At 37.0% G+C, this 25,911-nt stretch overlaps 2 protein-coding genes across 2 annotated transcripts in view; both read left to right on the top strand.

The window, feature by feature from the left end:
- The first annotated feature begins 1,861 nt into the window (after positions 1-1,861).
- Positions 1,862-9,186, top strand: f11r.1 (F11 receptor, tandem duplicate 1). The gene is made up of 10 exons (XM_053486043.1): positions 1,862-2,091; positions 5,533-5,592; positions 5,969-6,085; positions 6,279-6,419; positions 6,741-6,943; positions 7,060-7,162; positions 7,270-7,377; positions 7,475-7,487; positions 7,593-7,650; positions 8,344-9,186. The coding sequence occupies exons 1-10, from the start codon at positions 2,052-2,054 to the stop codon at positions 8,377-8,379; spliced, it is 879 nt and encodes a 292-aa protein (XP_053342018.1). The 5' UTR covers positions 1,862-2,051; the 3' UTR covers positions 8,380-9,186.
- A 1,080-nt stretch (positions 9,187-10,266) lies between these two features.
- ubash3ba (ubiquitin associated and SH3 domain containing Ba) overlaps positions 10,267-25,911 on the top strand; it is a 52,355-nt gene continuing 36,710 nt past the window's right edge. Inside the window, exon 1 of the mRNA XM_053486044.1 lies at positions 10,267-10,757. Coding sequence (XP_053342019.1) covers positions 10,606-10,757 — 152 coding nt within the window. The 5' untranslated portion in view covers positions 10,267-10,605. The remainder of the gene's footprint in view (positions 10,758-25,911) is intronic.

The raw sequence follows: 25,911 nt of genomic DNA, 5'->3' as shown, positions 1-25,911 counted from the left end.
ATCATTTAAGGTGATAGTTACCTACTGCTGGTGCCAGAAGACCTGTGGGGGTGTTCTGGCTCCCGAATGTTAGTGTTGCATCCTTTGGGTTGCTGGGTTTGACCTGGAATTCAAATTTAATTTGTTATATACACAAGCATACACAGCATAATAAAGGTAGGTAGACAGGAAAGACAGAAAGACTGTAAGGAAAAACTCCACTGAGACCATCTACAAATGTACAGTTTACAAATTGCAATTGACCTCCATGGATTGCTTGGTCAGACTGGGATCACTGGGTGTCCTGATACCTTTCTATCCTGGCCAGCATTTATTTTTTTTCAGGAATTTGTGAGACATTGTCTTTTGTGTGGGATTGGGCCAGATGGGCTGGCCTTTGCTCCCCGCAGGCATAGATGAGCCTTGGGTGCTAGTGATCCTGTCACCAGTTTTCCTGGTTTCGTCTGTGATTAGCGCTCGCTCTAATACACAAAAACTAAGGAGCTCATTCAGCACTGGGCCCACCCCCTGACAGGATACGACACGGCCGGACTTCCTCTGGATTCTCTGAAAGGAAATAATCATTAGGAAGGATTCCTTGCTCGCGACGGCCACGTCAGCTCCTTGCTCAACTTTTTGGCCTGCCGCAGCCACAATTTACCGGCCTTGTTTTTTCATGACCCCTGGACACTGCTCCTGACCCAAATTTGCACACATCCCACTCTCCTCACTTTATTTCTAATACCCTTTCTCTGTCCACTTCCTCTGTTCTTTTAAAGAACAGATTTTTGCACATTTTTGTCAGAGAATTGCAACAATCCTGGATCTGAACATATATCATTGAAGGTACACTAACATTTCATCTCATTTTGGCCAAACTAAATTGTGTGTATATCCTCATATGAGGTGCATTGGGTAGGACTCTTTTCCCAAACTTCTTTCTGTTCTCTGACAGAACTCTTCATACAATGCATTTTGTAGATAAAACAGTTTCACACTGTAGATAGTCATCACACAACTTTATTTTCCAGTCAAACCTTTAAAATCAAACATGACGGCAATAATATTCCAGGTATCTTTGAGCTCTCACAGAGCTCTTCATACAAGCAATATCATATTTGATAGCATACATCATGGCATATTTAAGAGGGACCAAAAGGATAGTGTTTGGCTGGGTGGAGTCCGACTTTTTTTTAATAAGCTGTCTAGGTTAAAATTGCCAGTGACATTTTCTTTTTCTTTGCTTCAGTCCAGCTTTGTCAGTGACTAAGAACCATAAATGTCCAGTTACACAAATTACATTTTCTTTTTAGCTGTTTCTTTCAAAAGTAAAAGCACCAGGCTGTCCTTTAAGGATTTGAGACACAGATTAAGTATACACCTAAACTATAAAGAGAAACTTTTTTCATTTTGAGTGACCATGCCTTCTAGCCCAGGGTGATGTTTAGGCTGTGCTTAAAAAAGCTCACCTGTAAACACTGTATGTGTCATAAATAAGTGACTGGAGACAACACCAAAGAGCAGTAAATGCTGTTTTACTTAAGAATCAGTAAGCCAGTGAGTGAGTAAGTGAAAGAGCGAGAGAGAGAGAGAGAGAGAGAGAAACGCTGTGTAAACAAATGAGAAATTCAAGGAGTAACAGAAACTAAAAGTAGCAAAAACAGAAGCAAGTTCCTATTTTACAAGTGTTCTGGCCGCCAGGACTCAAAGAGAAGCAGGTATTTATGAACACAGTGATAATAGTGGTTGAATAATAATAATTTAGAACATTTTATAATGGACTGTTAAAATGTACACGCATTAAAAAAAAATAGAAACCAGATAAGGACGAAACAAACTTCCGGTCTGGCGTCTCCTTTCACTACGTCACGGATCAAATGGGCGTGTCCTATCCCAGGACAACATCAGACGGTGCTCCGGTAACGAGTTTCACACGGAAGGGCGTCCACTTACTAAATAACCTGCTGAGGGCATTTCAGCTCATAACACTCTCAAATTCTTCAGGGAAACGTCGGTATACGTTTTTACCATAAAGGACGGCTGTTTGAAACGGAATATTTTGTTTAGTCAGCATGTTCATTCTGTTTGTACTTCTCTGCTGGCAAGCAACAGGTAAGAAGACAGGCCTGTAAAACAATTTGAACTGATTAGCTTTAAACGCACATATTAGTTTAATAATGGCTAAAAAGCTTAGAGATACTACATGCTTTAATTATTGCTTCTACGTTAATGTTATATAACTCAATTGATTTATATATCACTTAGTCAACTTGCATACTTCGATAAAGATACATTTTAACACGTATTAATATTTTTCTCTATTTGTAGATAAAAAATATTTATTTGTAATGTATACATGCATGTATCTTAAATATTTTTGTCGCAAAAAGACATTGACAAACAATCCATCTCAGAGTTCATCAATTTTAAATGTATTTTCGATCCGACTTGTTCGGCAGGTGTTTCCGGCTCAGGTGCTCAAGTTACACAGTACACGAGTGCCTCCCTCGTTTTGGCGTCCCAAATGCCTCCCTACTTCCTATGTGTGTGCACTACATTCGGCTCGATGGCGCGCCGCTTGTAGCTTACGTCATGGTTACTATGAATTGATTTGGGATCGAGCCCTGTAGTTTCGCCTCGGCAGCCCGTATTTCCCCCCTCCCCCCTTCGAAACCGGCTCTCAGGCCGTGCGCAAACAAGGAAGTACCTTCAGGGCAAAAAGACAACCTAAACCAGAACAAATTATAATAAGAGTTATAATGAGCATTTATTATTTCAATTTTAGGTCGTTATTTTGTAATTACCATGTTTACAAGCTAAGTTTTCACTTTCTAGATATTCATAGATTAAAATATTAGTTTCAAGTATAGATTAAAGATTAAAAGAGTTTGTCAGGGAATTCCAACAGTCCTGGAACTTGAATATATAATCATTAGGGGTACACCAATATTTTATCACCTTTTCTCCCAACTATCCTCATATCAGGTTCATTAATACTCTTTTCCCCAAACATCTTTCTGTGACTCTCTCTATTTTTTTTTTATAGATGTTTGCAGATAAAGTGGTTTCACACAACTTTTTATTTTCCAGTCAAACATTTAATATCAATGTGAGGATCAAATTCCTCTTGTCCTGTTTGGAGTTGTTTCAGTTCAGATTTTTAAGTAAAGTAGGCCTTAATTGTCATTATCAACCATAGACAGTTCTGTACAGTGTGAAACGTACAGTATTCCTTCTGGACCAAGGTGCTACATTAACATAAATACACCATAAACAAATAAAGCTAAGAACTAGACAAAAAGACATCATAAAGTGCCCAAGGATTTGTTCTTCAAATCACATGAGAATGTTTAAACTGCCTTTTAATTGACTGCCTGCTTGCATCTAATATTACCTCAGGCAAAGCAAAGATTAAAAGAGCAAACATACTGTATGACATTTATGGTTAAACCAGTGCACTTTCTATTTGTGTAATTAAAAAATTACAGCGCAGTATGGGGGATGGGGAAATTGCTGGAGCATATTGGTGGGAAGTTGGATAAAGAACTGCTTTGCATGCAAATCGATCAAGCTTTGTATACAAACAACTCATGTGAATATTATTATTTATTTATTTAATTTAATAAGAAGCCAATTTGAAAAATAGAAGTAAATGAGTTTTTTTAAACAAAACCTGATTCTGATATTGTTAAAACGAGTCCTGAGCTGAGCAAAGGTCAGTCCATTTGATTCCAGCAGCGTATCTATATATTGTTAGCCTGTAACACAGATTTAGTTCTGTTAAATAATGGGGATAGCACACTGTGGGTTAATGATTAAGTGCCCGTTAATTTTTATTATTATTATTTTTTTTGTTGTTTAGGGATAAAATGGGGTATATAACTGATTTACATTACATTTGACATACTACATAAGCAGACTGGTGAGGCTGGTCAGGGTGTTGAGCAAACTTGTATAAAAAGCAAACAAATGACATCAGAATAAAATAAATACCTAATACTGGCTTATCATAAGCTACTTTTTATACTGTCTTGGTATGAAATAAAATTGGTAATATGTAAATTTTTGTTTTGTACTCATTAGTCTTCTAACATATATTTAGGAGTTGGAGAAGTCTTTCAACAAATTAGACACACTATGGCTGAAATGATATTTTCTACTCATTATAACAAAACATTGGTTGTTTTGTAATAAGAATTCTGTACCTGCAATTATATGACACAAGTGCAGTGTTGTACCCACCAAAGGAGAAAAAGAAAACCCATGTAACAGAAAAAGTGTTTCATGATTTAGGGAGCTCTTGCGTATTGTGCCGATAGCCTTGACATAGCACAAGATTAAAGATGAATCAACCAGCAGTAAGCCAGCTATCATATCAGAGTACAGACTGTGTAACTAAATGAAATAATAGTAAGGTCACCTTTAAAATCTGTCCTCATCTGGCATCGAAAGGGTCAAGAGGAGACATGTCAGGGACTGCACTCTAAAGAAATTTGGAAATGGAAAAATTTTTGAAAATGGGATCTTTTATCTTGTATTGCGATGGTTAGCTGTTAGTACCATTATATTTGTATGCACGATAAGATGAGGGAGATTTATCTTGAGATTCTTTTAGTTTCTCAAAGTGGTGGATGGGAACCATAGCTAGGGGTTTGTTTAATTTCCTCTCTTTTCTAGGTGATGTTATTGTTATGAATGTTACTTTCCCAAAAAGCAATTGGACTGGCTACACATGCCTCATGGCTGCTTTGCTGCTGATTATGAGAGATGAAGGTCTTGCAGAAATATAGGCAATATTTTTGCGGAAAGAAAATGTGCAAAGCTGCATGCAAAAGATCAGCTCTCTGTTTCTGTCCAGCTAATTATCTCATCATTTGGTTGTACGCTTTATGAAATCTTGTCCAAATCCTAAATTTGATATTGCAGTAGGTTCACCCAGAGAATGCATGCAGTCTTTATGCAATTTTAGGAGAGGATCATTCTGCTTTTCTTAAATGAATTGCATCACTATGGTTAGACTGAATTCACATTTCATTCCCAGTTTAATTCCTATTTAAGGCATTTTTATCAAATCAGATTAAATGTTTGTTTATAACAGGGTGTTAAAAATTTGATTTACCTTAACTACAAGGAATACAATCTTAGAAACATACACCACAATATAAAAAGCTACAAGTTACACTACATCAGTAACAGTTTCGATATGATCAAAACATCCCATTAAAAGTTTCGTGGTTGGATGCAGTTCCTAAAAAATAACAAAATATGGTTAGCTATTTCACAATCTTGGGAAGGCCAAAGCAGCTGATATGTAAAGTGTACATTTCCTTAAATAATGTACTAAAATTTATATCCCACCTTTTTAAGTTTCTTTAAAAGTTTACTCTTTAGTATTGATGTATCAGATACTCACTCATGCTAAGGTGCTACATATCCTGATGTTAAAAAAATGTTGCTGGAAAAATGACTATGATAAATATTTCTTCCTTCTTTATGTTTGCTACTTTGTTTTGCTGGTTTAGTAATATAATAGTATAAATCTGTCTTTCTCAGGCTTGCATGCCTTTTCTGCCAGCACGTCTACACCCAATGTTAACGTCGCAGAGAACAGCGGTAAGTGTATCTGTTTTTCCACTTTTCACTTTCTTTTACTTGTACAGTTTCTTAAAAAATAAAACAACAACAAAAAACATTGCTTTCACGATTCACATCTTTTGTTCTGGATCAGTGTTGAAGCCTTTAAGTCAGGTCTTGTGTCTTTTGTGTATTCAGTTTAGACCAGGCAGGTTAAAAGGAATGAAGAGTACAATTTGTGTATTTTATTCACTGAAAGAAGCAGCTCAAAAGGAGCCATGTGTCCTTTGTGTAATTGAAGGCCTTTGCCTCAGGGCAGCTTTCATGCCACTCGATCAGTGTACAAAAGCATTGCATTTAGCATTGTTGGAATAAATGTATAAATTGACTGTGAATGCAAAATGTATCTTCTCAGGAGCTGATTTAAAATGCGAATTCTCGCCGGATTTTGGGACGACACCTCGTGTGGAATGGAAATTTACTAATTTGAAGGGCTCGCAGTCCTTCATCTACTTCGACGGCCAGATCACGGGTGAGAAATACACCTTTTCTCTTCATTTTCCAGACAAATAAAACTTTTCAGGATCTACATTTAAGATGTTTCAATATTAAATAAGTTAATATTGTTAAAAATGAGGGAGAAGAACAGACAACTAATTAATTTTGTACTGTTAAAAAAAAAAAGTAGAATTATATGTTTGTATTTTTGTCTGTTTGGTATTTAGATCGATATAAAGGACAGATGACTCAGTACCCAGGCGGTTTGAGGATTCAAAAAGTCACCAGACAAGACTCTGGTGTTTATTCCTGTGAAGTGTCTAGTAACACAGATTTCGCGGAAGCTAAAATTAAAGTCACGGTGCTTGGTAAGTTCTCTTCCTTTAGAAAGTCTATCAATAAATTATTAATTTATATTAAAAAGAATCCAAAGATGTGTTTGGAAACTGGCCAAAGGTCTTAGCGATTGGTAATTACTGAATGTAATGTTTGAAGAAAACTATACAGCAAAGTCTTGTCCATGTGCAACCTACAATATAGGAAAGAACAAGACTTTGTCCAGATCGAATTCCTTAAATATTAGATATTTCTTTGTCTGTGTTAATAGGTTATAAAATAGGAAGCCAGATTAGCATTAATGGTGAAGTCATGACAATTATTCAGTGATGTTTCTTCAATTCTTCCCGCAGTTCCTCCTTCTGTGCCGGTCAGCAACATCCCCACCTCAGCCACAACGGGCCGGCGCGTTCTAATGACTTGTTTTGATAAGGATGGTTCGCCTCCATCCACCTATTTATGGTACAAAAATGGCACCCCTTTGCCTGCTGACCCCAGCAAATTCCCCAGCTTTCAGAATTCAACATACAAAATGAACACCCAAAACGGCAACCTGGTCAGTGGATGTCTTTATTACCTCAATTATTATTCTCTAGAGATTTTTAGAAGTAGCACCACATTTTTCAGTTATACAGACGTACTGAGGATTTACTTTGTGTTTGTGAGTAACAGGAGTTTCCCAGTGTAAAAACGTCAGACAGTGGACAGTATTTCTGCGAAGCTTCCAACGGACAAGGAACCGCTCAGCGTGGACAACCGGTGCTCATGGATGTCCGTGAGTAAAGCTTTGAGTCAGAATTCCCACTGTCCTATCAAGTTTATTGTATACGACACATTTCCATTCTACTTTCCATTAGTAAGTGATCTGTGCTGGATTTGTAGGTGATCTGAACGGAGGAGCTATTGCAGCCGGAGTCATTGTGGCGCTGCTTGCTATTGCTTTGCTTTGCTTTGGCCTGTGGTTCGCCAAGAAGAAGGGATATATGCCCAGTAAGTTCCTCGTCTCTGTGTACACATTGTTTATCTTGTAAAATATTATAAATACAGTCTTTAATTGACTCAACTTTCTTTTTTTTTGCTTCCACAGAAATGTCAGAAAGGTAAGATACTCTTTAGCTGCTACATAGTTTTTAATATACATAATCTGGAATTTATATTTATTCAGTGAGCTTACCCACTTACTGATGGAACTATTTGTGTTACAGAAAGCCCAGAAGTGTGTATACACAGCCTAAACAGGACTATGGATATGATGATGATGATGTAAGTACTTTATTTTGTACAATTCTTAACTAGTTAATAATTTGTGTAGTTTACAGATAAGTTTTACTGTTATTATTATTTTTTCTTTCACAACAATGCAGTGCTGGAGATCTCCTTCTTCTCTCTAAACAATTAATGTTATTATTTATGTAAATTGTTTTTAACCCCACTATTTATTTTATGTTTTTTATATCCAGTTTCAGCCAATCAATTGCCAGCATTGCAGTGGATAAAATCATACAGTTAGAAATAAAGATACATTAGTTAAGATGTATCGGTTTTTGGTCATATGGTTTTTACATGTTAATTTTTCACAGACATTAATGATTGGTTATAAAAGATGTACATGGTCACATAACTAGGGTTCGTTATACTATTTAAGGAAGAAACATCGCTGACAGAGTTGAATAGAGAAAGATGTAAGAAAATGTAAAGCGACCGTAAACACCTTTTTAATTGAAGTAGAAGTCACGTTGCAGAACAGATAAAAATGGCCAGGAAAATATAGATCTAAGCACTATTCATAAAGTTACATGTATTGATCTTTATCAGTACTTCCAGTTTCATGCAACGCTGCAAGTCATGCATGTTTCGATACAAAAATTGATACTTTTATATGGTATGCACATTTCATTTCGTTTTTATATCTTTACTGTCAAAGTTAAATTTAATCAAATTGTGTGTGCGTTTCAGGGGGAGTTCAAACAGAAGCAGTCCTTTGTGGTGTAGACTCCTTTCTATCATCCAGCTCTGGAATGTCTGTGTGTGTTTTCAACTGCCTCTCGTCATTCTGCATTGTTTGCACAGACTTTAAGGTAGCAGATCAGTAAATCATCTTTTTTGTACTTAACCAAACGGCATCAGGTACTAACAATAAGATCAATACAGTTTCTTTCCTCTAGTGTAAAAAAATAAACATTTATCCTGGCTTTCACCCTGACGACGGTGAAAAGAATAAGCTTATTCTTTCTAATTAAGATTTGCTTTGTAGGTTTATTTTTAATTTTGTACGTTAATGAAATTGGGAGCAGTTGGATGTGAGAGGAAGGCATTTGCTCAAATACTGTATGTAAACAAAGTTTTTTTGCTTTTATGTTGTACATTTACGTGTGTGTGTGTGGATGTATTTGAATAAAAAAAAACCCTTTTTTTTTTCCACCTTAATTTGACAGCTGATGTATTTCAAATATCAGTCATTTTATGCTACTCTATTATTTATGTGAAGGATTTTTACTGTTTACTCATTAGAAATGTATAAATTAAACATAGAACATTGGTCTTGCTCTGTTTTTTTTTTTTCTTCTCTGAAATATGTATATACCTGTTGGCTTATTAACTTTTGTGTTTTATTTGAGCCACCCACTAAGTTTCCAACTAAACATTTTTGACTGGCAGCAGTGTAATGCAAATGCTTTATATCTGACACTCTGATTTCCATACACTACATGCGTAATTTGATCTAAAGTCAAAACAAACAAAAAAAAGAAATCTGTGAAACAATTGTGTAAGTTTTTAATAAACACTTTTATTAATAAATTCTTAGCCTCTTTTTGTATTATTTACATGTCTTTGGGCCAGCAGGGTGCAGTGCAACCCCATGTTATATCTTCCGAGGCAAACATCATTTAACGAAGGGTCATGCTCAACCGACACACATCCAAAATGCTAGAGGTTATTTGTAATAATGATGGTAAATTATGCATGTGAATAAGCTGACATTGTACAAATGATGTGGAAGCATTGTGTTTAAAATGAGCGATTGTGCTTATGTCAACTGAACTGCTTCCTCATGCTCTCTCGAGCACAGATACTGTACTTAAAGAAAAACTGAAAATGAGTATTAAATATGATTTATTAGCCGTTAATTGCAGCTATTTAATACGACTCCTTACCGACACACACACATACACGTACTATATGGAGTGACCTCTCATTACTGTGGCAACTATCAAGGGTTTGCATCAATGTGTAGTATTACGCTTTCTCTAAAGATGTCTAGTCGCACCATCATTGATGCTATCATGGTTGCAGGGGGGCCTAGAGCCTATCCCAGGAGATTTAGGGGACGAGGCGGGCTACACACTCTCACACACTTACATGTTCATTCACACACTACAGGCAATTTGGGAATGCCAGTTAGCTTAACCTGCGCGTCTTTGGACTGTGGGAGGAAACCCACCAACCACCAGGAGAACATGCAGCAGACAGACCCAAGGCGGGAATCGAACCCAGACCCTGGAGGTGCAAGGCGACAGAGCTAACCACTACAAGGTAGTGAAAAGTCTAAAAATAAACAGTATGTAAGGGTTAAGGATTTTTTTTTACGACATCATCTACGAGAATCAAACTTCTTATACTTAAATAAACAAAATATTTAACTCTGATTTAGCAACAGCGCTTCGTCATTAATCTGCTATTTTAAAAATGGAGTTTGAGTGAAGGCGATTTCAGCCTATCAGCACGCAGCTCGCTTTTTTCCCCGCCCTTAAAAAAAACCCAGCCTATTAGCTGGCATCGCCTCGCAGAACCGCTCGACGATTGGCTGAGTCTGCTGTCAATTAAACGCCCATTCATAAATAAGTCATCTCGAAGAGGAAGCGACGAGGCGAGCACTACGGAGGCTAGAAATGCTTCGGAAATGATCGCGTCTGTATTTTCTCCTGACGCGTTCGGCTGCTGGGGCTCGAGACAGAGACGGGGACAGAGACACACCGCTTCCGTAGCACTCAGAACAACCGCGTGGATCATATAACTGACGCCAAAGTGACTTCAAAGCCGTGACCCCTTCCTTGTTTTTTTTTTTCTTCTTTTCTTATATTAATTGGAGCAGCGATGGCTTGAGGTCTCTCCATCATCAGGAAGCCTGACGCGCTCGCGAGAATCTCTCCAGGACGCGCAGTTTCTCCCAATGCACAGGTCACAGCTCGCACAGTTTGTGTTGTGATCCAGATCTAAATGTCCTCCGCATCCGGAACCATGGCAGGGAAAGAGGAGCAGCTTTACGCCAAAGTGACTCCGCGCAGGCAGCGGCAGAGCCGCACAGGAACCCTGAAGCACGGCTCGTGCCTGGACGTGCTGCTCAGCATGGGCTTCCCCAAGAGCCGCGCGTGAGTAACCTGTCACTCCTGCTGTCACCTCGTGCACAACACTCGTGTTTACCCCCGTCATCTGCACCAACCTCACACTCCGCACACACTGCCTCTGGCCACTTTTATTCAAGTGTAGCTGCTGGGAACAGCATTGATTTTCCCATAAGCAAGTTACAACTAGATCTAGAGCCGTCAAACTTTTTATTATCTGTTTCAATTAAATCTCTGGATGCCTCTAAGTATAATTGTAACATTCAGTGTTTATTGGTAATCCAACAGGTTTAAAATTAGACAGGATCTGCGAGGATACTTTTTTTCAACGTGTAATAACAAACCCTCTGTGTATGTATAAATTGGTCTACATAATTCTACAACTTTCATGCTTCTACACAGTCTATGTGTTTGTTTGTTTATTTATTTACAGCATAATCACATGCTCACCCTGCTTATATATATATATATATATATATATATATATATATATATAATCACACAGGGTCCGCCCAAAATTTATACACACTTTAGGAAAAGAAAAACATATGAGAATTTTAATACTACATTCATTACTATAAGTTATATATTGATGTATATATGATATGATAATATTATAGTATATAGTGTACATCATACTCTTTTTCTTTTCCTGAAGTATGTTTACATTAAATAATTTAAGTTAGACTTTGTTAATAATTTATTTTTTTCAAAAAATTTTAACTTTAAAATTCTTTTTTTTTTGGAATGATTATATATTGGCCATCATCCCTTTTAATGAGATGAGTTTATTTGGCGTTAGTCTAGATAAATATGCTTGAATAGACACTGTGTCTAATATGTAATTACAATATGTGTCAAAATAATTACAAAATAAAAAAAATATATTTAGATTATTATTATTATTTTTTTATCCAATCATGCAGCTGTAATTTTTTTCTGAAATTTTCATCCATGGAACCATGCTAAAGAAAATGCTAAAGAAAATGTTTTTATTATATAGCCTTTTTACAGTTTTGTTCTTAACCCTTAACCAGACGAAGAGCCACATTTGGTAACTTACTATATAGAATAAACACATATTTGTACACGCTTAAGTTTTTTTGTATTTTTGAACATTTTTATATTTAAAAAACTGTCTTCAATTATATATGAGAGAGAAAAAACACAGACGTCTTAAATGTTTGAATTTCGATGGGGGCTCTACAAGGGCAAGGTTTATCAACACAATATATTAGTGTTTGGCACAATGTATAAACCTCATTTAAGTTATCCATCATTTAGCTTTATGATAATACTAACTAAATAATAACTATATATAACAGTATATATATAAGTGTTGAATTAAAACCCTTGATCATTCACTTTGTGTTTTATCCTTGAACATGTTGCTGGTTGAAACTATGCATTTATTATTTAATAATTGAAGTTTAATAGCTGATAAACTGCGCTGGGTAGGCATTTGTTTGGGCCTGATTTAAACCTGATACGGCATGAAAGAAAATCTTTTGCAATCTAATACAAGATAAAAAAATGAACCGCACGGGAAAAAAAAATCACAGTCATCAAAACCAGCTAAAAGAAGTTTAATCCGGCAAAGGATGGGCATTGAGTTGAAGCTTATTCTCATTTTTCCATTGCAAAATGAAAAAAAATTATCTTGGTTGTTAAAATAGAACCTGTAGAAAAGTATAGAAAGTCAAAAAGATGATTCAGTAAATTAGGGCTAAATAATGAAGATTTTAAAGTTATTAAAACCAAGACTAGAGTTTAACATGCTTTAAGTGCAGCTTTCTCTATTCAACTGTAGCTGTAATGTCATTTATTAAGTTACTGCTTAATATGCTGAATATAAATAACTAAATTAATAACAAGCTGAGGCCATGGTCTTTAAATCCATTTTTAGAAAGCTTTAAGTCCATCTGTTTGTTGTCCTACCCCAGCTCTAGACTCTCCTGTGGGAGTTAATCAAGGTCTGTACTTTTGTAATTGTGAATAGAGCGGGTGTGGGAAATGACCAGAAGCTCCTGTATAATCATGCATCCATTTTCACGACTCTCAGAAGCGGAAGAAGCCCGTTCCATATCCGTGTGATTACTCAGCTTAAAATGAAGTGCATTAGCAGCTGGTAGTGAGGGAGGTATAAAAAAAAAAAAGGATGTCTATTAAGGCATCTCAAGGTCTGTTTCACTTGAGTGCAATTTAAGTGCTTGCTTTTACAAAAACAGTGAATATGAATACACACACACTTACTCACACACATCATCCAAGACTAGTTCCTGCAAACCAGGCATGGAGTAAAGATGGTTTGGAGCCAAAGTTTTGTTGCTGGAGTTCTTCCACTTCAACCTTGGCAAACCATGTTTTCATGGCACTCGCTATGTGCATTGAAGCATCGTCATGCTGGCACAGCTTCAAACATTGTAGTTCTGCAACATACAGACATGTTCTATTTAACTGTGTGCTTTCAACGTTTGGGGAAGGATCACATCTGAGACAGGTGATGGTCTGGTGTTTACAAACTTTTGATTGTATAGTCTCGCTGATGTCTTGCTGATGTCTCGCTGACGGCTCGTACTTGTTTTTGCTAGTTGTGGGGCAAGACACTGGTTTTGATGAGGGTTTTTAAGATTTTTTACAGAAATTGATGCTTTGGAAGCAATCATGGACTGCATGATTAATGGGGGGGGAAAAACACAATCTTGATTCATACATGCATGCAATATCATTTTTGAATGACAGCAACTCCCTTCCCCGCGTCTACGTGTTTGCTTATTTACTTGATGACAATTCCAGATTGCTGTATCGGTCACGCTCATTACTCATTGTTGAAAAATACACCAATCAGGCCGGAAATTAGCGGATGATTTAGTCACACAACTCTATCATCTCTCTTCCTCATTTACAGCGTTTCGCTGACACCAAATTGATGTGTAATAAGGAATCAGTCCTGAACAGACTACTTAGTTTAGTTGGTGGATTGGTCGCTCTCCTGTGCGCAACAGTGTGGACAACACAACACAATTCCAGCCAATCAGAAACAGAGGAGGGGAAACGCCGACCAGACAGAAGCTGGAGAGCAGTACATTCTGACGAGCCGTTTGATTGGCCATTGTACCATGTGTCAAACCATAACATTTTCATCTGTTGTTGCGTTTGTCATCATCATTTTCAACATTGTCAACATTAAAAACCTAAATATATACTACTATCTGAACAGAGACAGGCATGTACAGTTGTAATTGAGATATAACTGACTGTATTAGTTAATTAAACCTGAGGTGTTGATTCTAGCTGTTGCACAGAGACTCTGATGTTGCGCAGAGATCGAAAGCTACAGCTACTGATGTCGTTTTAGATCACATGTTCTTATACAGATTCATATGCAGGAAAAGTTTTTCAGCAATGACAGGATGCCTGGTGATGAGTTTTAATAATAATAATAATAATAATAATAATAATAACGAGGTTGATGAAGATCCAAGGGCCGTTCAAGTCAAACCAGGACTGTTGATTGTGCAAAACACTGTTATAAGCAGTATTGGGGGACGTTACTTTTTAAAGTAACTTATTACATTACAAAATGGCCTGATTGGGGGCGGGGCTTGTAGGACGACTTTTTCACCCACACTAATGGATTGGAAATGAATGCTGTCTGGCTCACGGATTACATAAATTGTCTGAATAAATGATCACATTAGTGCTTGAATACCATTGAGATAAAACATTTTCTCAGTACTGCCTGCTTCATGACTGAAACACTGGCCTCCCAGGAACTCCTTTAATGGCCCAAACATGTGGAAATGGCTTGGAGTGAGATCAGGATAGCTTGGGAATGTGGCAATAAGTCCCAGCCAAGGTGTGTACAGATGCGTTTCTTCCGCGAGTTGGAGACTTCAACATCAATGTAGAAATCTTTTTTTAAAGATGAACGTTTATGGGAAAGAAATTTCATCCAGAAAGTCCTGGTTTAATTTGAACAACCCTCATATTATAAGTGGTGATGATGATAATGATAATAATAATATGAATATGAATAAGATGATGAATCAGAGATATAATGAAGCTAATCGATTTGTATTGGTTTTATTCATTCTGGTTGTATTATTCATACTCGGTCAGATTTCTAGACTGAAACAGAGTTGCATATACACATCGAATCTTATGGGGGGTTTTACCATAAAAGGGCAAATTAGTGATATTAGTCATTGTTCTTCACACTTTATGCTACTTTAGTCATTTCCAGACCGCAGAAGGAGATGAAGTATTTCCCTGATGTAAATAATGGAAGAGAGCCTACAAATATTACCAAGATGGGTGTTATGAATCACACAAACAGTACAACAGGGAGAAAGGCTAGTTTAATAAACATCCATGCTGAAACTCCACCCACACGGTTATTTGCATTTTTTTCTGTTTATCACTAGGACGTGCTAATTTGCTTCCATGATCTGCTGCCATGTTTAGCATAAAAGCGGTTCAGACTTCAAAATGTCATTGCAGGTTTATTTAATTGTGGTGGAGGTTGTGTGAGTAAACAGTGTTTTGGGGGCGTTGTGCCGATGCTAGTTAAATACGATCACTTTTCAGGTCATTTAAGAAGCTTCTTAATGGTTGAACGGATGCGACGGTGCCCGAGGAGTTTTATAATCTAATATGGTAAACAGGATAAAAAGGTATGGTGCTATCGCAGTTATTAGCACAGGCCTAATTTGCATGTTGTGGTGTGGTGGTGCAGTAGGTAGTGTCGGTGCATCACAGTTCTCGTGTCACGCTTATAGTGATCGTCTGCATAATGTTGCAATTATTAAAGAGGTCACAAGCTAGAGAATTATACATAATTATACTATAGTATTATATATAAGTATACTATATCAGCAGTTTAAGCACATAAGCTGACAGTTATTTGTAGAAAATACCAATACACTAAGACCAGTATGTTACGATTTTTATTGGATTTAGTTCTATCACTAAACCTTTGCTATTAGTGCTCCTATAAGTCTCTGTACAGTGCATTTGTTTTAAAATTTGAATATGTTTTAAATGCCAGATTTGGTATTGGACTTGATCTACAGTAACTAATTCGGTGTCCAGATTGACTTCTTCTATGTCGTGGACAGTTTATGTATGAAAATGATCCCCAGAACCGTCCTGAACCGTGCCTGTTCCAACAGGGAAGAAAAAATAAATCCATAGATGTGATAACCTGGTCATTCAGTACATTCAGGTCGTCAGCTGACTTCACTCTATTGCCACATGACGTTCATGAGCCTAGACCTGACCAACTGAAGCAACCTCAGATCCTAATCCCAGAGCACTATGCATGATGAGTGCATCGCTTCACGCGCCTCTCTTTTCTTCTTGACGCGCCCATCGCTCTAGAATAGGGTCAGTCTGGACTCATCAGGCCACATGAAGGCTGTATAGGGGATGTTTGCAGTAACTCCCAGCTGAGTTCCTGTAATGTGCAAGTGGTGTAGGAATGATCATGTGTGTACAGTTCCCACAGACAGATGCGTCTCTTCCACAAGTTGGTGACAAATTATCTGTTGATTTTTCACAGATCGGGCGTTCCGCTCGCTGGATGTTCATGGGAACTACTGGGGTGAGATCCGAACCGTGAATGATGATCTGGTCGTCATTCATGCACGTATGGCCTTTGCACGGTTCTAATGTGGCCAAGAATTTCATCACATTATATTACACACACTAAATCCAGTCATTTCAATGTTTTTGTTGCTTTATGCAGGCCAATAATTTGATCCTTATGAAACGGGTCCTTTATTTATGCAATATACTTTATATTTAATCTACGATGTCAACCTGTATTGCTCCTATATGACTTGGACCAGGAAAAACACTTTGTGGAAGGTGAATAAATGAACCTGTAAACGTTTTAAATATGGAGTTCTGCAAGCGAATGAAATTCTTTATGTTGAAGTTGTTACTTAGGGCTGTGAGCTCATCTGTGCATGACATGCTTCGCAGAATAACTCCAATATATTTCAGCAGGCAGAGTTGCATCTAAAGGACACACATGGACACAAAGTTTACATCAGCTTGCTTGTTAAGTAGTTTGCAAATTATCTGGCAATATACATGTTTGTTTTATTTATAACTTTTTAAAATAATTTTAAAAAGAGATGTTTTTGCAAATGCTGCTAGAGGTTACAAAGACAGTATTGGAACGCGGTTGTCTCTTGCAGAGCCGCTCCATCTTCTTCCTCACTGGTGAAGTCAGAGAGCTCTGCCATCTTCAACTCACCGTGAAGACATTATTATGTTGCTGTCAGGAAGAGCTCTCTGCTCATTTATCAAAATCCTTGCAACACGCATGCATGCACACAATTCTGTGGCGTTAGCTTTGTCTTGTTTAAATTCTATCTAAAAAAAAAAAAGATTATGCACATGGCTGTCTTTTTTTATTATTATATGTTTTTTTTTTTATTCGTGATCTCCGTTGATTAGATGGTTGAGTATTAGTCTTTAAATAAATTTAAAAAAAAGTACCAGAGCAGGACACAAAGTCAGCACCTGATAAGCGGTGTGTTTTCTCAGCTCTTAGAGTCGGGGTAGGAATGAGACAAAAAGAGAAATCATACAGATGTAAATAATGTCTTCTAAATAGATACAGTAACAGAGGTTTTTCTTTTAACAAAACTTGAAGTAAAAGTTTTACATGGCATTTAGTTGAGAACAGATATGTACAGCAGGGTCGTGATCCCATGGTACAAGCAGGAGGTGTTTAACTGCTATGTGAGCAAGCGGTCAGATATAAAACTCACAGGACGCAGAGAACTCCGAGTCACTAATGTGAATAATAAACACATCCACATTGTTTATTTATTCAAACTTGGTGTCTTCTTGGGGTCATGGTGGTTTAATTTACTAATAGGTTTAGATCTAATAATTAGTAAAAATCTTTGGACATTAAAGCAACTAAATTTGCTACGACGGGGGCGTTCAAGTCAAACTGGGACTTATAATTGTATTTAATTCGGGTGAGTTGAAGACATTTGAAAAGTCACACAGCTTTTGAACATGTGCGAAAGGCAGCGTTGGTATCGTGGGTTGACTCATTCAAAACCGCTTTAGCTGACTAAAAAAAAAAAAAGGTTTTTGAGCCCACTGCATTTATTAAGTGAGTGGAATGCATAATTCTTGAAGATCAACAAGTAACTCGCTAATTTGTAGACTATACGCATCCGTCTGTGGAACCCGTCTACTCACAAAAACCACTCGCGCGTTTGCTGGAACTTGCTGGCTATGGGTTACTGCCAAATCCCTGGACATTTCTGACCTTCCACCGAGCCATTTTCACATGTTTGGACCTTTTAAAGGAGTTCCTGGGAGGCCAGCGTTCCGAATGTGAAACAAGCAGTCCGATCACTACATTAACACTCCAAGCGGTAGTGAAACACTGAGATGAGTGCATTAGTATAGCAGGGGATTATATAGAGAAATACAATACCCTGTGTGCTAAATAAGTGCATATGTTTTATACAGTTCCTTGGCTAAGATTACTCTTTGAGGAAGTGTGCATCTGTCTAGGAATGCGATACACACTGTTTAAGCAACAGAAGGAAGTGAAACTATGGACACATATTAAGGGTACCTGTGGTCAGGTAAATATCCACCTCCCTGTTTACACTCGGCCATCTATTGCAGTTCGGGCAGTTTGAATATCGTGATTACATCCGAAAAGATGTACTAATGCACGATTACATACGCTTTAAATCACTTCAGTTAGAACCGAGACCGCACTTGGAAAGTCATGGGGTACCATGCGCCCCTGTTTACGCCGTTCCTCAGTTCCTGAGCTGCGTTACATTCAACCACCTCCTTCGTATGTCCTTCCTGTTTCTCTGCATTCTTCCTGTTTTATGTACAGTAAAAGGCTGCTTCGCATGTCAAGTATTTGCATGCCATTTTTATATGTTGTTAAAAGCATAACGGTGGAACATGTGAGCTTACGGGATCTACACAGGGGTTGTGTGATGATGTAATGTATCAGGATGGTTCTGTACAGCTCTTATGTTTTGCTTAAATGAGTTGTTTTATTTTAAAGCAAACTTTTATACAAATCCCTGACTTTGGCACGCTCATAAAACATATCTATCCGAGGAAATTAAAAACAGCATGCAAACTCATAGTCTTTGATGGTGGTGATGCTAATGATGATGATACGGCAATTCTGCCTGAAACAGCTGGAAACCAGGGACAACACAGGAAATTGGTTATGCAGTGAAATGAGCTAATTTGCAAGTTACTTGTGATCTGTGATCAGATACACAGGCAAATTCAGAATTGCTCATCAGTGACACTTTTATCTACAAGTCAACATGCATTTAGTTAGACTCTTCTGATGCATACAGCCGAGATGGTTGACGGGGCCTGTTTATATCCAGCGTTATAATCATGTAATTGAAGCGATCTAATCTAAAAGTCGGTCTTTATCAATTGTAATTAAATCGACATTTTGTTTGGAACAAAAAAGTGTTTTTTTTTTCTCAGCATTGTCAATAATCAATCACAATATTGATTATGAATAAACATTATTGCTTTTCTTCATTTGATTAGATAATTGTTGAGAACTCAAAACAGTCAGTCCTACAATAATAATAATAATAATAATAATAAAACTATTTACCTGACTAATAAATCACATCACTAAGCATATTAAATCCGTGATGTGATGAAGATGGCATCATTTTTCACCATCTGAACAAACTGGACAAACCCTCTGAAAAAAAAAAAAAAAAGTCAGACAATAAAAAAAATTGGGTCACATGGACAAAAAACTAGCACAGATACACCGGAAAGGCTTCCATATAAGCACGTGTGTGTTTCTATATATTTAATCGTCGTTGACCTGTGCTGTGTTACAGGTTCAGTATGTTACGAACATAGCCTGGCAGTTTGTTGGAACACACCTACTTGCCTCAGTTACCACATCCGAGCTAGCTTAGCTAAAATGTTAAGGTGGTTAACGTTAATTTATATGCTAACGAACTGCACACTTTGCCACTTTCTCGTTGGACTCATTTTTCAGAACTACAGGTTGCCCCTTGGTTATAAGAGTGTTCATCACTGAAAGCCAATATAGAAAAGTGTTCTTTCTTTCTCTTTTTTTGTCCTCTTCTACTGACATGTTTGCCCGCCAGACAAAAAAAAAAAGAAAAAAGATTTACCTGACACATTGTCCAATTAAAAAAAATTCTTTATTTATTACATTTTTTTTGTTAAAGTTACTTTTAACGCTGAAGGCGTCAACTCCCTTATCCTCTTCACTTCATTAGTCATTACATTTACACACACACACACCACCATGATTCTTTCTGTCCTGAGAAGAGCTATGAGAAGCTACGACCGCCATGCAGAAATGTCATGAAGTCACCACGAGTCAGATGCTGTATAACTAAAATCTTTCTCAGAACCAAAGTACGGAAAAGCTTAGTGTGTGTACAAATTTTAACAAACACTTACACACACCCGAGAACTGGAAACACTGAGCTTCCTGTACCCAGGCCGGCAGTTACACAGTTTTGCTCGTATTAGAGTTTGGGGAAAACGTGAGTAATTTGGAAGTGTTAGACTTAGAAACGTCTCAGTTCGTTTAAATTTCATTTAAATATGTAAAACAAGTCAGAAAGGCTGAACCGTGAATGTTTCCTGTAGCATTTTATTTAAACGGACTGCGTAATCGAAAAAAAAAAAAAAAACATAGCAGAAAGGCTTCTGTCCATCAGCAGAGCCACCCTTAGAGCACAATGACCCGGCTTCCATGAACATCCGACGCTGTGTCTAAAGCTCGGTGGTTTTTCCATGACAGTCTTCTGTGTACCACTGTGAGGATTAAATTTGTTTTAGAAGTTAATGTAAACAGAAATAACTATGCAGTATGATGCAAGCTCAGTATTGCTGTATATGATCGGCACATTTTGAATAATTCATAATTTAAATAATAAAGTATCTATTTATATATTTCTATAAGAAGGGTACACTCCCTGCGAGTAAATTCTGGTCCTCTGAGTAGTGGCTGCGCTAAAGGTTTGAAAATGTACATTCTTTCAGCCTCAGGTTTACGTCCCATGGTGAGCGGGAATGATGACACAGTGCCGCCTGTTAACAGCTGATGTGTCTTTTGATCGTAAGTCATGCTTCAGAGGAAGTATCTAGGGAAGTAGGAAAACTAAAGCAGGATTCAAACAGACGGCTTGAGGCTAGTGTGTGGGCGTCATGTTGTAGTTGGGTAATCAAGCATGCAAAGTAAAAAAAAAAAGGGTAAATTGTAATATCCATATTATATATTGTAATATATATATATATTGTCCGTTTATGTAACAACCACAGCAGCAACCTCATTTCCCCTCTTATCACCAGCCTGATCATTCGTCATCATCTGCACCTGTTTCTTTTTTTTTTTCATTTTTATGCTTGAATGATTCATAGGTCACTGTGAAGCTTAAACAAACACATTTCTTTTTCTCTGAAACTGGTCAGACGAAGGAACCGGAGCGAAAGAGTGCTAAATACCTGCCAAAAAATGAGAGCCAAAATGTCCCTCAGGAAGCCTAGAGAACTATTCCTCAAGACTGCATTAAAAATACAAGAGCATCAAGTCTGGCTCTTTAAAAGCAAAATATGAAGAAATGTGGGGTAGCACAAGGTTTCTGCACAGTGCTGTGTATTTCATGTTACACAAAATGGGCAAAACTAGGGAGCTGATTGTTGTTCTTTATCCGAATTTTTTTTTTTCTGTCTTGCTTGGTATAAATATGACCTTTATCCAAGTGCCACATACAGAACTCATGACTCATAATTATGTAAACACATGAGCGACAGTAACTACTGTACAAGCTGGCAGTGCACCTTAGCATCGATCGTACAAGCTCCTGCAACTGCACGGAATAAAAGATCACTATTCTTCCGAAGGATATTTATTTACTAAATCTTTTAATGTTGAAGTCGGAGAGGGTGAACTAACCTGCCTGTCCAAATATTCCAGGGTTTGACCTATTGACTGCAAAGACCACAGCATATGATTTCCATAATTTTCATCCTCATTAAACCTTTCAGTAAGCCCTTGTGACGTTCCTCCGTACAGTCCCACGGAGACCAAGTGATGGGTTCTTACAGCCTTAAATACTTCTCACTGTGGATGAGCAAAGCAATTTTCTTCCTACTATATCAGCTGCAATAGTTTGGTATTGGTAGTGTTTTAAATAGTAAGTTGCAAACTGGGTCAAAGTTCAAATTGATTCTTGTAGGTTGGCGGGAAGGTAAAGCGGCGCCGCTCTCTTTCTCTCTGTGTACGAAAACTATAGACTTGTAGGCACTTCACATCTGGAAGCGCTCTAACAGAACCATACATCCACTGGGCATGTATCAAATCTGCATCAAGTTTGTTTCTGAGAGTCAAAGAAAAATGACCTAATGACAAAACTGATCGAAATCTATTCTTTTTTTAAATTTCTATTGTATAACTTTGGAATAAACCAAATTTAGGATTTTAAATGTATTTCCAGTAACTTTTCTTGCTAATTTCAATTTTTCTCATATTTTATTGGCAGGCAATTCGTCTTCTTTTGCTTTTTAAAATAATTGTTCAAAAAAGAACAAACAAATCTGCCAGTAGAACATTGCAATGAATATATATGTCTAGAAACAGGTGTAACTCTTAGATTTGTATTCTTATAGTTCTTTAATAGATAATACAAGACATTTATAGTTTTCCTACTGTTACTTTTTTTGGCGGTATAAATGTATCCCTTTAATACACTATAGCATTAATTGCATTTTAAAAATGAGACCTGTTCAAAATGATCTGCAATCTTGTCAAAATAAATAGAAAGATAATATTAACGAGGGGCGTTCAAGCCAAACCGAGACTCTTACCCGAAGTAAAACATTTGAATTAGGGCTGAAACGATTCCTCGAGTAACTCGAGTAACTCGATTACAAAATATGATCGCTTCCTGATGCAAGCCGCCACTAAACACAGACAAAGAAGAAGCGCTTTTACGTCACCCACAAAGCGGAAGGAGACGCAAACAGTTAGCTGTGTATTGATTTAATGAAGCGTTCTGTTGCGGGCTGCAAAATGGTAGGGAGCGATAAAAATATCAGCGAGTATAGAGATGAAGAAACCAGCAAGAGAAAACGACAGAAATTGTTAGTAAGGGCTACTTTTAGTTCTGAAAGTTAAGTTGCACAACTTTAGTGTTTTTCTTTTAATAAATATTTATTTTAATGTGTGTTATGCGCTAAAATGCCCCCCTGCCACGGATTGCCCCCCCATATAATCTCTGTCAAATGTATCAGGACACCACAATTAAAAGTTCATATTATTATTAACAAATCTATTATTATTATTATTATCAAGTATATTATTACTATTATAATTAATCCTAGGCACGTGACAAATTAATACAATTTATATATATTATACTATAATATAAATTCTCATATAATGTTTATTTTGTGGCACATTTATTTTGCAGGGGTTTGTCATGTAACACAAAAATGTTTACACTAAATAATGATAAAAAATTACATGAAATGTTTTTTGTCTATAAAAAAGCAATATAAAAATATACATGTTGTATATAAAAAATAAATATATAACTAAATAACATGCCTTTTTCATATTGCTTATTTTATAATCAAATTCGTTTGGAGCCATTTGTAAATCATAAACCTATGAATTTATGGTCTAATATAATATTTAATAGGGATTATGTGGTGGGCAACCCGTGGCAGGGAGGCATTTAAGCGTATAATACGCTAAAATTTATTTTTTTTTAAATACTTAGTCATTCGAAATACCTTTTTTTTTTTTTTTTTTTGCATCTGAGAAAAGGCTTTAAAATAAGAGTGTATGGCACTGTAATGCACTCAATTCATCTCGGTCAACTTTAAGCTATTCCTTGTATTGTGAATGATGACAATGTTTAATTTTGATAATATGCTATATACATTTAAAAAAAAAATTTTTAAAAAGAAAACCAATTAATCTTTGTTTCTCTTATAAATTTTACATTGCTGTTTAATCAAGCAAAATGATAACTCGATAACTCGATTGATCGATTACATTTTTTGGTAGAATACTCGATTACTGAAGTATTCGATAGCTACAGCCCTAATTTGAATGGTGCGAAAGTTGCTAAAGAAGGCCATATCTCCGAGTTGGCTTGGAGCCCACTGCAGTCGTTCCCATAAAGGTTCAGCGAATGGAACACCAGAACCTTGAAAAAAATTCCACAGATAACTTGTCGACGACCTGCGAAAGAGACGCATCTGTCTGTGGGAACTGTACACACATTCATACACTCAAAGCACTTGCACGTTACCGAAAGTAGCCTGTCACATCCCCCGTGCAGTCCTGACCTCACTCCAAGCCATTTCCACATGTTAAAGGAGTTCTTAGGAGGTCAGCGTTTCAGACGTGAAGCAGGAAGTCCGATCATGGCTCCGGCAAACCGGGAGAACTTTCTGCCTTGATGGTATCCAAGCAGTAGTGAAACACTGGCACGCGTGCATTAATGTAGCAGAGGATTATATAGAGAAATGAATAGAGTTTTTCCCTCATAACTGTGTTCTGTTATTCTACGTAATCAGGAGTCTTGGTTTGACTTGAACCTCATTTAAGAAAAAAATAAAGTTTAATTGCTGCTTTGTGTCTTTAACTGCATATGAATGTCTTATACTTGGACAAATAGTTTACTTTTAGTATCAGTTCCTATGAGAATGCATTCACTGCATCAGTTTATAGCAGATTTTTTTTTCAGTTTTTTTTTTTTTTTTTACTGCGGAACACTGGACTGATCTTTCAATTTCATCTTGCTCTATTTTGTGAAAGATCTGGGGCCATCTGAGAACGTTGCATTATGAAATTTTCAAAAATGGCGGAAGCGGCGAGTGTGAACGCTGCTACACCGATGATGCAAATTAGGAGCAAAATGCTCAGGGTGACATTTTGGTTTGTAAAACCAGCGTCTTCTGAGGAGTATGTTTTACCACAACGTCATTTGCCATTTCAGTCTCGTGAAAAACAAAGTATATATCGTCGCTTTAGGGCGTTTTTGGTATTTAGATGGGAAAAAAAAGGATATTTTTTTATTAGTAGCTTATGAGAAATTAAGTCTAGGTTAAAATTGGACAAAAAAAGACAACCACTTTATAACTTTTGAAACAATATATTAAAATGTAAACATTTAAATCACAATATATTTAAAATTTCCACACGGTTTTGTATTCGGTTGCTTGCGGCTCTCGCGTTCTTCATAACCTATCAAAGTTTATCATCAGTGAAGACAAACCACTTAGTACGCATGTGTGATTGCACTTGTCTCCTTTGAAAAAATGTTGAAATGCACTTTCACTTCCTGTTGTGACATTGAGAAGTTTAAATTGTCTTTTCGTTGTTTTAAGAAACCGTGCTTGAAGTAGATTTATAAATATGGTATATTCCTATATATATCCTAAGGAAAGAACATGATTTTTAATGCTGATGTCCACAGACACACAGATGCACAGACATACGCACACAGACAGACACAGTACTCCTACGCAAGCAGACTCCTTATACACTCGCAGCAGTTTGTCCGCTGAGAGGAAGTGGCCTGTTTGAGGAAGTGGTTTGTGACCTTTCAAGTGCACCAGAGCTGCTGGAATGTAAAGAAACCCATATGTGCTAAGATGTGAGATGAGCGAGAGAAAGAGAGATACTACATATAGTCAGCTTTGCGAATGTCCCTACTGTATGAATACATTTGTGTACAGTATACAGTGTGTGTGTGTGTGTGTGTGTGTGTGTATATATATAACTAGGGGCCGTGGTGACCATTGCAATTATCCCCATTCTTACTGTACCTCCGGTCAACATTCCCACGTGCATTCACACAGTACACATTCACACAGGGAACGGCAATTAACCCAATCTGCATGTCTTTGGATTGTGATTGGGTTACCGCAAATGCTCGGTTTTGTTTTGCTTTCAGGTTTCAGCAGGAGATGAAAAGAAAATGGAGGTTTCGTCAACTCCCCATGTAACAGTCTGAAAAAGCCAAACTTGAGTTATTAAGAATGAAGCGAAGTAAATACAGATATGATCTTAATGGTTAGGAAATCATTTCATCTTGGTATTCTTTATTTAGTTGTTTTAAGGAACTAAATGATG

Source organism: Clarias gariepinus, chromosome 24, assembly GCF_024256425.1.
Source record: "Clarias gariepinus isolate MV-2021 ecotype Netherlands chromosome 24, CGAR_prim_01v2, whole genome shotgun sequence".
Classification (NCBI taxonomy): Eukaryota; Metazoa; Chordata; class Actinopteri; order Siluriformes; family Clariidae; genus Clarias; species Clarias gariepinus.
This window is presented reverse-complemented; position numbering and strand designations above follow the sequence as displayed.

Bases quoted from the DNA above. Each gene is read 5' to 3' on its own strand.
- f11r.1 (XM_053486043.1), top strand. From the start codon at position 2,052: ATGTTCATTCTGTTTGTACTTCTCTGCTGGCAAGCAACAG. The intron at 7,163-7,269 runs GTGAGTAAAGCT...CTGGATTTGTAG, and splicing joins ACCGGTGCTCATGGATGTCC to GTGATCTGAACGGAGGAGCT. The intron at 7,651-8,343 runs GTAAGTACTTTA...TGTGCGTTTCAG, and splicing joins ATGGATATGATGATGATGAT to GGGGAGTTCAAACAGAAGCA.